At 35.5% G+C, this 12,411-nt stretch overlaps 1 protein-coding gene across 1 annotated transcript; it reads right to left on the bottom strand.

The window, feature by feature from the left end:
• Positions 1 to 4,729: 4,729 nt before the first annotated feature.
• Positions 4,730 to 5,671, bottom strand: LOC101547905 (olfactory receptor 8K3-like). The gene has a single exon (XM_004620379.2). The coding sequence runs from the start codon at positions 5,669 to 5,671 to the stop codon at positions 4,730 to 4,732; it is 942 nt and encodes a 313-aa protein (XP_004620436.2).
• Positions 5,672 to 12,411: the final 6,740 nt, after the last annotated feature.

The raw sequence follows: 12,411 nt of genomic DNA, 5'->3' as shown, positions 1-12,411 counted from the left end.
CTCTTGTGTAACAAAATGTCCATTTACCCAATATCTTTAGAAGTCTGGCATTTTACTTCAATTACTATTTTATGTCGATTTGTTAGTTATAAATAATTCATTGCTATTGATAAATATCTATATTTCAATATAAATTGAAGTGCTTCAAATTTCTTTTTATTTCCTTAATTCTTTGTCCAATTTTTGATAACTTTGTCTTTCCATTTATATATTAGAATCAGGCTACAGAATTCTTTATATGAATATATCTATATACATGCAAATGCATATATATACATATAACTCATACAACTCAATACAAACAAGAACAATGTCTGATTTAAAAATGGGCAGAAGGACAGAGAGACATTTTTCCAGCAAGATTAAAAAAACCAATAAAACCAAAGGTGCACAAAAAATTAATGCTAACAGATACACAGATGCTTAGTAAATTGTGTGTCCATTAGTATTATTGTGTCATTTAAGTTTTTTAAGTGAAAAATGTCCATTTTCTTATTACCATTCATTTCCATGTCCTGAGAACCACTTACACCCATTCCTAATAAAGTAAGTTTTGTATTGTTGTATATGAATCACTTTCTTTCTAATTTGTGAAATGACAGCTGAGGGGTAGCAAGTGATGTTTCGCCTTTACATAGGCTTTCTGGAATGTTCCCATACATTTCAATTTATATCCTTTTTGTCTAAACCTTTGCATCAAAGGCAGGTGGGGGCAGATGGTGTACTTGGAGAATATGAAGGCCCCTGAAGGTCATTCTTACTAAGACTAACGCCCTTGAGAAGCAGCATCACTTTATACCCGTGGTCCCAGTCATTGGCTAGTCTCCTAAATGGACCTTGGTAATTTGTAGACTCTATTGACAGAAATAGGGGAGTCTATTCTCACTGATTATAGGCTCTCAGGTCTAAACACAAGATGAAAGGAGAATTATTTTTTATAATTAAATCACAGTGATTATAGTTATTCCTAGTTGGATTTCAGACACACAGTATTGCATCACTGTTTTAACAGGCATCTTTCTAAGTTCACTTGTTAAAGTTTGGGTCTCTTGATTTCAGTGTTGTTGACTCTGTGCTTAAGGAACATTATTTTTAAAATTTTTTATTTGAGAATAACTGTACATTAATTTTTAATGTAAGACCTGAGAACAGAAAAAAAACAAACAAAAATACAATGACAATTTCTAGGAAACTAATGATTTATAACCAATTTATATCCAAAAGCAAATTCACAAATTGCAATTTAAAGAATGGATCTTTAGAAATGTTTTAGAAATATTCTTCACCTGCCAATCAGAATTAGAAAAGGAATTGCCATGAAAAATTCATCTTACTCTCTCAAACTGAGCACCACCAACAGATATAGCACTGTAGCACTGTCCTTTCTTTGTTCTTCCATTTGCTTGAATGGGCACCAGTAATGTCTCCATTGTAAGACTTGTTGTTACTGTTTTTGGCATATTGAATATGCCATGGGGAGCTTGCCAGGTTCTGCTGTGGGCACAATACTCTTGGTAGCTTGTCGGGCTCTCCAAAGGGATGGAGGAGTCAAACCCAGGTTGGCCGTGTGCAAGGCAAATGCCCTACCTGCTGTGCTATTGCTTCAGCACCAACAGATGTATAAGACGTAAATGGTGAAAAGTCTTTCCCCAGCTGTTTCAGCTTTAGAAACTCTCAGCTTCAGCACCGGTGGTGGTTAGACTGTCTTAAGAAATGCTGTGAATAATATATGAAAGTTTTAGTGTCAACACATACCAACTAGAAGTTCTAGTAGTGTTACTTCATTGTTTAAATTTATTTATAAGTAATAGTGATACTGAGCAAATCTTTATGTAATAATTCCCTATTTTTATATCTCAAGTGAATAATAAAATAACTATCATATGAATTATGTATTGACTTAGTGAAGATCTGATTTTTAAATGAAAAAAATTATGAAGACTTATGAAACTCAGTAGATGTATATTTATTCTTGGTTTTTCACATTAAGCATAATGACAGCTAACCCACATTATTTTAGAATTATGAAATTGAGTTTTTATTCACTTTTCCTTACATATATATATATATAAACTTTACCTCCTTTTATTGTAACAAGTAGTTATTCAGGATAATACAATGAAGCATATATGTCAAATCTGCATGAATTTATCAAATTTAAATATTTACAATATCTGGGCTTCCACCTGTTACTAGAATTGCTATTTCAATGTATCTGATTAATATACATAATGAAGATAATGGAATAGAGTGATTGCACAACAGGTGGGGCATTTGCCTTGCATGGGGCCGACCTGGGTTCCATTCCTCCATTTCTCTTGGAGAGCCAGAAGCTACGGAGAGTATCTAACCCTCACGGCAGAACCTGGCAAGCTACCTGTGGCGTATTCGATATGCCAAAAACAGTAACAAGTTTCACAATAGAGACGTTACTGGTGCCCGCTCGAGCAAATCCATGAACAGTGGAATGACAGTGCTATAGTGCTACAATATACATAATGTTGAAACCCTTTCTCTGATTGTATGTACACTGCCTATACTTAAAAGATTTTTATTAGTGATTAAACATTTAAACACATGAGTATTCTCACATGGCAAAAAAAGTATTGTAATTTAAATTTTTTATAGACATTTTTATTTCAGAATTAATGTAGTCTATTGCATAAACAAGACTAAAGGCAATAGAGATAATAGACTGGGTAAAGCAATTGCCTTGCATGTAAGCAACTCAGGATAAAACCTGGCATCATAAAGTTCCCAGAGCACCACCAGCCGTGATTCCTGATTCCAAAGACAGAGTAACCACTGAGTGTATCCAGCATGACCCAGAAGCTAAAATGAAAAAATCTATTGAAAGTTTAAAAAAATGGAGAAAATAAAAAAATTAGGGAATTTTATAGAAAATATGAACAAAAGGCACAAACATGGAGGTTTACCACATTATACAATATTTTAAATAAAAGTGTGAATAATTCAAATATTGGATTGATCTTTTCCTTCCACCATGTATTATTGTCAAGCCAATGTAATACAATGACATCCAGTCATAATGCGATGCAAATTATTTTGAGATATTAACTCACATAAGTAACAAGGTCCACATGAAAAAGAAAGAAAACAGTAAATGCTAGTAAAAAATGGTGGGAAAGGAATTCTCACTGTCTGCTGGTGGGACTGTTGCAGGTACATTATTTTTTTAGTGCAGACATTAAAGATTTTCCTTGTTCTGTAGTAAAAGTAAAAAGTAAAAATAAAGGGAAAAATTATGTTTTAAAAGTAAAAATTATTTATTGAGGATATTTTAAAGAAATGTAAGAAAACTTATTTTTTAAGACAAACAATAGTAACAATAATCAGAACAGTCACCAAGAACTAATAGAGACATTTTTCTGAAACTCGATCCATATTCCATTTTCTGGGAAACAAATGTACTTTTTGTATTCATATCTGTATGGCTAAAATTTAAGTTTATATTTTCCTTAATAATTAAAACAACTGTAAACATTTCAGTAGCATCTTAGTCACATGATGATATACATGTAATTTTCAATTAAAATTTGTGTGAATACATAGAAAAGTGTTTCCTTCACAGTGGGAAGAGTCCAACCTGTCTATCAGATAAAGTTCACTGAATCTCTAATAAAGTTGAAAATATATGTAAATCCATATATTTAGTATGATTGTAGTATATGTAGCAGTCTAAGAGTATTTTGAAAAAAAGTTTTTATGATATTACAAGTATATACATTTCTACATATCAGACATTACCTTCACTAGAAAAAGAGCATAAAGTAAACAATGGAATTATTCTCAATTTTCTAAAGAGGGATCATAGAATTGATACAACAAAGAACAAATCTTAATTATTATATAAAATACACTCATTTGACCCAGCTATCAATAAATCCACTAATATAAAAGAAATGCAAAAAAATGAATTCATGATAGATTAATAGTAATAAATAGATCTAAGCACAATCACATACAATTAAAAGCATTATTATTTTTTCTCTAAAAAAATAAAAAGTCGGAGTTCATTACAGAAAAATAAGCAACATGAGATTAAGTTCAAACTTATAAAAAGGAAGAAAATTTGATAGCTTCCATGTGAAAACAAGAAATTTATCTACATTTATATATCTGTTAGCAGACAATGACTGACTTAGAATGAAATACAGTTGGGAGAATGTTCTCAGTTGTTAAAATGCAGATTATGTTGAATTGATCAGATCCATATTGGATCACATGTGAAAGCAAGGACACTGATAATAAAGAACAAGCAGTCATATTCCAACAAAGAATGGATATGTGAAGAAAACCTACATGAAACATGACTTCCACTCATTACAACATAATAAGTCTTTTTGATAGTAGTCAATTTGATTTTAACACATATCAAAAAATCCTACAGAGGAAATAGAAGTATGGTTACCAAACACAAACTCTCTCTCTCTCTCTCACACACACACACACAAACACTGACACCAGCAAAATGCAAATTCAATCATAAAATTTAAGAACATCCAAGTCATTTTAATTCCCCATGCTTACTTTCAATTTTCTTTGTCTTTCCAACATAAAAAACCTCACTCAGTCTTCTAGTTCTTGTAGACTATAGTGTTTAAAGGAAGATCTAATATAAAACATGCTTCATTACTTGCTTCTATAAAAGCACACACAGACATTGAGGTCCCTGAATAAGCTGAAACAATCAAAGTTAAAATGCATGTTAAGAAAATATATTGCGAACTCTTTCTGAAATTCTCTGCAATGCAGATTTTACATCCTTGTTCCTCAAGCTGTAGATCAAGGGATTCAACATGGGGATGATCAGGGTATAAAATATAGATGACATTTTATCAGTGTCAAAAGAATGACTGGACTTGGGTTTCACATACATAAATATTAGAGTCCCATAGAGCAATACGACCACTGTCAGGTGGGATCCACAGGTGGAAAAAGCTTTGCGTCTCCCCTCAGCAGACTTCATCCTGAGAACTGCAATGACGATGAGCAGGTAAGACACTAGGACTATGAGAAGGGTGAAGAGCAAATTAACAGCTGAGAAAATTATTATCAAGAATTCGACTTCGTGAGTGTTTGAGCAGACCAAAGTTAACAAGGGGAAATTGTCACAGTAGAAATGATTAATGACATTATAGCCACAGAAGGGTAGATTAAAAAGTTTTATGGTGATCAGAAGAGAAACGCAGGTGCTGTAGAGATAGGGGATTACCACCAGCACCAGACACAGCCTTTGGGACATGATGACTGTGTAGAGCAGAGGGTTGCAGATGGCCACATAGCGGTCATAGGACATGGTGGCTAGGATGAAAAGTTCATTACACATGAACATGATAAATAAAAACAGCTGTGTGGCACAGAAATAAATGGAGATTGTATTTTGTTCCACTAGGAAATTTACCAACATTTTGGGTCCCACCGCAGTGGAGTAGCCGAGATCCGTGAGCGCCAGGTGTCTGAGAAAGAAGTACATGGGTGTCTGCAGCCTGGGGTCCACCTTGGTGAGGATGACCATGCCCAGGTTGCCCACTAGTGAGATCATGTAGATGACGAGGAAGAGCACAAATAGGGGAGCCTGCAGCTCTGGGCGGTCTGTGATTCCCAGGAGGATGAATTCCTTCAGCCCTGTGAGGTTGTGTTTGTCCATCTAGGTTTACTAAAATATAATCTGTGTAGAGTTAGCAACAGAAAGAACAGGTGTCATGAAATAAAATAGGTTTAGTACTCAAATACAGAACACAAGTAACAGTTTTTCAATTTTTTTTCTGTTTGAACATTCCAGTCTTGAAAATAAAACATATGTGTTTATGAAAAGAAGTTTAGATGTAGTTTGGAGAAAAAAATAATATGTTTTAATTTTCATCTCTCCAAAGAATTCCCCCAAAATATTTGGTATTGTTATGAGAATAATTTTTATCACAATAGAAAAACAGTTGCTTCTGGCAGTAAATAGAATTAGTGAGCATGGCTTTTAAGAGAATAAGCTTTGCCATAACTCTGTTTTGGGAGGGTCAATTAGAATAGAGAAGGGACCACTATGACAATGATAATTAGAAATCATCACCCTGGGCAAGAACTGAGTGCTGACAGTAGGTAAAGTGATATACATAATAAGCTCTCAGTACCTGTATTACAAACCATAGGCCCAAAAGGAATGAGAGAAAGAGAATGACAGACAGACAGATACACAGATAGATGACAGCGACATAGACACACACACAGACATAGACAAGGAGAAAGACAGAGAGAGGCAAGCTGAGTTAGGTGGTGGTGGTGATAGAAGGAAAACTGTGGACATTGGTGGTGGGAAATGTACACTGGTGAAGGGGCAGGTGTTTGTGCATTGTATAACAGAAATCCAATGATGAAAACCTTTGTAACTCTGTACCTCATGGTGACATTTTAAAAATTCATAAAGAAAATGTTTTAGGTTAGGTTTATAGATGATTTTAAATATGTATTTGTCCGTTTTAGATAACAAGTTGAATACTTTATAAATTTCCTTACAGATTTTATTACATTCTAATTTTATTATATACCTATTAATTCAAATTCCAAATTCCCAAGAAACCATTTAGAAGCTTATGTTTTATAATATATTTACAATAAATTTCTGTGCATACTCTTGGTATACAATGAACAGTTTGTCAATAATGAAAAGATGTATAAAGAAATTCTAATGAATACACAGTTTGTCTTTATATAAATGACTTTGGATGAATTATTTATTCAATTTTACCATAAAACTTTAACCTCAAGCATCTGAGTTTTGAATACAACTTTCAAAAAACATCAGTGCAGAAAGAAGAATCTACTTTTCTACAAACCTACTATGTAGTAGCACTTGTCATTCTATAATTTTTGTTTTTTTTGTGATTTCACTTCTTCTTCCATGTATGTTGATAAATATATCCTAGATACTTATCAGATTATTATTTTTGGTAAAGGTTGTTGTTTGGGGTCACATTGGACTATGCTCAGGGCTTAGTTCTGACTATGCACTTAAGAATCACTCCTAATAGTTCTTAGGGAATTATTTGATGGCGCCAGAGATCAAACTCAGGTGGTGCATCTTAAGGCTAATGCCTTACTTGCTGTAATATCATTCTGTTGATAATACTATCACCTACTGAGAACATTTTATATGCTTTTTGTCTGATCCATCAGAAGCGAAAGATACAGCATCACCGAAAAACAGTACTTAAAATATGGTCGCCAAAAATTTCTGTTTTCTGTTCACTGTAGAATGAAAATCATTTTTTCTCTTATTAAGAGAGCCAAAAGAAATCGCTTTTATTCAGTGAAATATCTACATCTGGTTGAATCAGCCATGTATGTTTCTATTCCTGGCTCTAGCTTTAGGTTTTGTTTACTCATTTTGGTCTCTTTTAATCACATTACTAAATATGCACATCAAGACAAGCATACATAAGCAAGCCAAAGCTTCTTTACTTGTCAAGTGATATGGGTCGCTATCAAGTGGTGCTCAGGGCATCTCTGGACCTATCCCTGTGGTCTTGACCAACATGGGCTGGGGTTTAATGCAAGATTCTGGGTCCTGTGATGTTGGTGACCATAAGGATCAACCTCATGGTGTTCAGGGACCTTCATGGCTAGCTCCAGAAAAGCTCAGTGGTCTGTGATTGCTGGAGATTGAATGAGGTCAGCAGAGACATAGCATGCCTTCCTAACCCCTGTGCTTTCTCAAAAGGCCCTATTTCAAATAGTTTCTAGAGTGTTTCTGAAAATACTTGAATAAGTAATCTGACATAAAAGGAAGCTGCTCTATTCTGTTCATATATTAACACTTGCACCAAACACATAGAAGTAAATCAGGAAAACCTAATATTTTGATATGCTCTGCTATAGAACACCCAAATTCTTCAAATATTGGGAACACATAACACCATATAAATGTTCTAATTTACCTGGATGAGTCCTTTGTCTTACCTCCCCTGCATGCTTCATGAAGTAGTACAGTGAGGGCGATTTATACTTTCTTTGTAGTCTTTGTGACTCTCCCTGAGGAGATGATGAGCAATTTCTTGATTCTCCCTGAAGGACCAGCATCTTAAAAGAATACAAGAGTAAGGAAGAAGATAGGAGTGGAATTTTTTTTATTTTTCTTATTTTTCTATACTTATTTTTCACCAGAAACTGAGTTAGATATATTTGTTTGCTTTTAAGTTATGTCTTTATTCTGCACTCTTAAGTAACCTAATGAAGGTATTGATTTGATGTTTAATCATGTGTGCTTCTTTGTCTAGGTTAAAGTGCCCAAGGTCAAATATCTATATGTTGCTTGGAGATGGGGTTTTGCTATAAATCACATTTCAATCAGAAAATTTGAGTATAGCTGAGTCCCTTCCTGAATGTGTCCAAAGGCCATCCAATAATTTTGAACCTAATGAGCAAAGATTGAGGCCTCCAGAGTTAAAACAGAGTTTGAATCTTATCTTTCCAGTTAGACTTTCTCTCTCTTTTCTCTACTCAGACCTGCATCAACTCTTATAGTGCCAGCCAGTCCAGTAGAATATTTTATTTCTTCATAGCACCTTAACAGAAGAATATTCTCAGTAGGGATTCGGATTATATCATATTGTGTTTGTCACAAGCTTATCAACACTCTTCCGTTCTACAAAGGCGACATCAAATGGATGACACAGTGCATATGTATAAACACTGCCTTATTATCTTGAACACATTTCTGGGTTCACTGGAACAGAGGTTTTCAGGAGGCAAAGAAAATTCAGAGATCGTGGTGGATGATTGTTGATATTTAGAAGTGGGTGTGATTTAGTAACATGTATTTTGAAGTGTGAAATTATATCTCTAAAACATATGCAATCAGATAAACCGATGTTGACCTTATTAATAATTTAGAGGCACTTTAATGAGCCAAAATTGTGGTGCTGGTATTCAAGATGCTGCTAACATCTCACTTTTGATCATTATTTATTTTAGTCATATAAGTAACCTGAATTAGTGATACCCGGTTTTAATTTTCATTTCATAATGAACCATCCTTATGAATTTATGTCCACAAGGGTGGTTGAATTTAAAATATTAAGTCCCAAGTGTGAGTTCTAAGAATGTGATTTTTTTAGTTGTTTTAGTGCTTCAATGATCCAACTTATCATTGTTTAATTGTCACTGTCACTGTCACTGTCATCCCATTGCTCATCGATTTTCTCGAGCAGGCATCACTAACATCTCCATTGTGAGATTGTTGTTATTATTTTTGGCATATCGAATATACCACGGGTCACTTGCCAGACTCTACTGCGGGGGTGAGATACTCTCCTTAGCTTGCCAGGCTCTCTGATAGGGGTGGAGGAATACAATCCGGGTGGGCCACAGGCAAGGCAAAAGCCCTACCCACTGTGCTGAGCAGTTCATTATTTTGTTGTATGTTTATGAATTTTTCACTAGTCAGAAATCCTGGATATAGAATTTTTGAAAGACTCTTTCAATGGATTTGATCGGAGTGTGGCAAAGTTATTTCTATTTCCTTATAACAATTTATTTTTATTTTCTTATACCAATAAATAGAAATAAAAAATTAAAAAAATTTCTATTTTAGAAATAAAATTTTCTAATTTTTCTCACCCAAACAACAAATCACAGCCTTTATTACTATTGTGTATAGTGAATAAAATATGGACTGGAGTATTTCAGTGGCTTTTTGATGACTTATTTCTATATTTGTCCTAAGACTGTGGAGATAATATTGAATGTATGGTTGAAAAATGTAGGAGTGACCATTCTTTGTCTTTACATGATCTTCATGGACTCTTCATTAATCTTTGGCTGTTTTGTATGAATTAGATCTTTCAAAAACTGAAATGTTAAGCTCCTGAAATCCGCCCCTCTGTCCCATTATGGACCTTTTCAATTGTAGTGTTGCAATATCTAGGGGTCACAATCTCATATTTCTTACTCTCTCATAGTTATTGCAACTGTTGCTTACATTTCTGGGGATCAATCACATTTGATGTTGTGGGTTTCATCCTCACACACTCAACCAAGACCCTTTACCGTGACTCATTTCACCAGGTTCTATATATTGAAATTTTAAAAATGCTTTGCTATAGACAATTGAGATACATTATTTTCTATATTTTTTATGACTGCTAAAACAACTGTACTTGCCTTTGGTACATCAATCCAATCATTGTGCATTACCAGTTCAAAACATTACTAAATTACACTTTCTAATATTTTCGTTAGGATTTTTGAATACATGTGAGTTTCAGTGCAAAGGGGCTTCAGTGCCTGGGCACATAGGCATGTTTGGTGACTGAGAGATGTTCCCCTGATAGGCCCATGGAAATGGATGGTCGAAGGACCAGGGGGACAGAGAAACTGGAGAACTGGGCCCCAGGCTGGTCTATAGTCAGTTTATTTCTTTCTCTCCCTAGTATAGTCTAATCTTTCCCCCTAGGGTACAATCATAGTTGTAGTTTTGTTTATAGTCCCAGTCATCAGAGTTCCATTATCCTAGTCTCCTTGTAGACCTCAAAGTCCTCTACCTCATTACATTTTCTTCCTCATCTCATCTTAGTCTCATAGTCCTCTACTTCAGTCATCATTGTTATCAAGTCTTCCTTCTAGTCCTCAAAAAACTCAAAGTCCAAAAGTCCTCAAAGTCCCCAAATTCCAAAGTCCCAAAGTCTCAGTTCTGATCCTCTCCTCTTTCCCCTTACAGCAGAGTTATATAGAAATCAGGAAAGGTGGGGATACACCAAGGTGAGGTTAAACATTACCATAACAACAGCCAATGTATAATCACTCCCTCAGGACATTAACTCAAGGACAAAATATTATTTAAGATATGTTAAGCTTAAAGTGTGACTCTTCTGGGGACATCTTGCTATATAGTCCAGACCACAGTCCTTAGGCCAGGTTAGTATTCCCCAACCCCAGCAGAGTCCTTATTCAGTTGTTCAGTTATTTCTTGTGGGTCATGACAGAGTTTGTTCCATGATTGTGCTCTTAACTTATTTTATTTATGCTGCTTAGCTTGCCTCCTTTTGATGCCAGGGTACCTCACAGCTTGCCCTGAGTCCATCCAATCCTTTCATTAAGACCATGCTTTTAAAGTGCTACGAACTAAGGGCAACTGAGATTTACATCAAGTAAAATTTCAGACAGGTCTCATGCATGAAGGTACCGGCAGAGGAACCCAGGTGTGTGTAATCCCATCAACAGCCAACATCCAGAGAAAGACTTAAAAACAAGCTCTCAGAAGTGCATAGCCGATTTTGTAGCCTACTTCTCCCTGTGGGAGAAACTGGCAATCTTCTGAGAATTTCCTGCCCACATGGGACAGCCTTGCAAGCTTCCCATGGTGTATTCAGTAATAAGCTGGATCTCATTCCCCAGACCCTGAAAGAGCCCCCAGTGTGACATCCTTGGGAGAGCTGAGGAGAGAGAGACTTCTAAGATCTCAGGGAAAGGAGAAATGAGAGGTTACTGAGCCTGCTGGAGAAATCGATGATTAATGGGATTTCGTGATTCGTGAAATTTAGATGACCAGGAGTACATAATATTTTGGAGTCAAAAATCATGTTACTGTAGGATAACATAGCCTCTGATAGTTTAGGTGTTTGGGGTAACTCCTGTCACAGTGCTCCCATTCCTCTGTGTTTATTTGTAGCTTCTTTCTTAGTGTTCTGTTGACTTGTAAGTATTATTTTTCTCTTCTCCTTGAGTTCTTCATAGTTTATTCAGAGCAATGCCCTTTTTTATGGACACAGGAAGATTTAACAAATGCTATGCTTTTGTAACCTGGGAATCATTTGACTCTACAGGATATTTTCCTCCTGGGCATCTATTCCCTTGACTTAAGCCTTAGCTGCTGTTACTTCCTAGCAACCCCAAAAGCAGGGTGTCAATGAGGGATGGGATGGAACCAGGCCAAGTGGTGAGTTGTGTGCTACCCTGGCATCGAGATGGGCCTGGCCAAAGTGCCTAACGCTTAACTATAAGTTAAGAGCTTGGTCATGGACAAATGCTGTCATGATCCAAACAGTAATAACTAGATTCGGACCCTGCTAGGGTTAGGAATGATTCATCTGGCCTGAGTGCTGTAGTCTGATCTGTGGTAACATGTTGCCAGGAGAGCTGCCTTGCAAGCCTCAATGAATCTCTTGCTATGTCCATACAAAAACAACTAGTAAATAGTTTTATTAACTGTTTTAATAACTAGTTAATAAAAATAACTCATTAACTAGTGTTAATGAGTGTTTGGACTAAGAAAAGGAGAAAAACACCTTGAGAGTCAGGAAGGGCTTTGGAATGCCCTTAGGTAGTATTGCTTTTGAACCTGAAGGCCCTCAGAAAGGGCTTTCTTATGTTGATTTTGCTACCTGGCTGTGTGTAGCC

This window comes from Sorex araneus, chromosome 6, assembly GCF_027595985.1.
Source record: "Sorex araneus isolate mSorAra2 chromosome 6, mSorAra2.pri, whole genome shotgun sequence".
Taxonomy (NCBI): Eukaryota; Metazoa; Chordata; class Mammalia; order Eulipotyphla; family Soricidae; genus Sorex; species Sorex araneus.
Note: the sequence above shows the minus strand (reverse complement) of the source record. Positions and strands in the feature narration are given on the sequence as shown.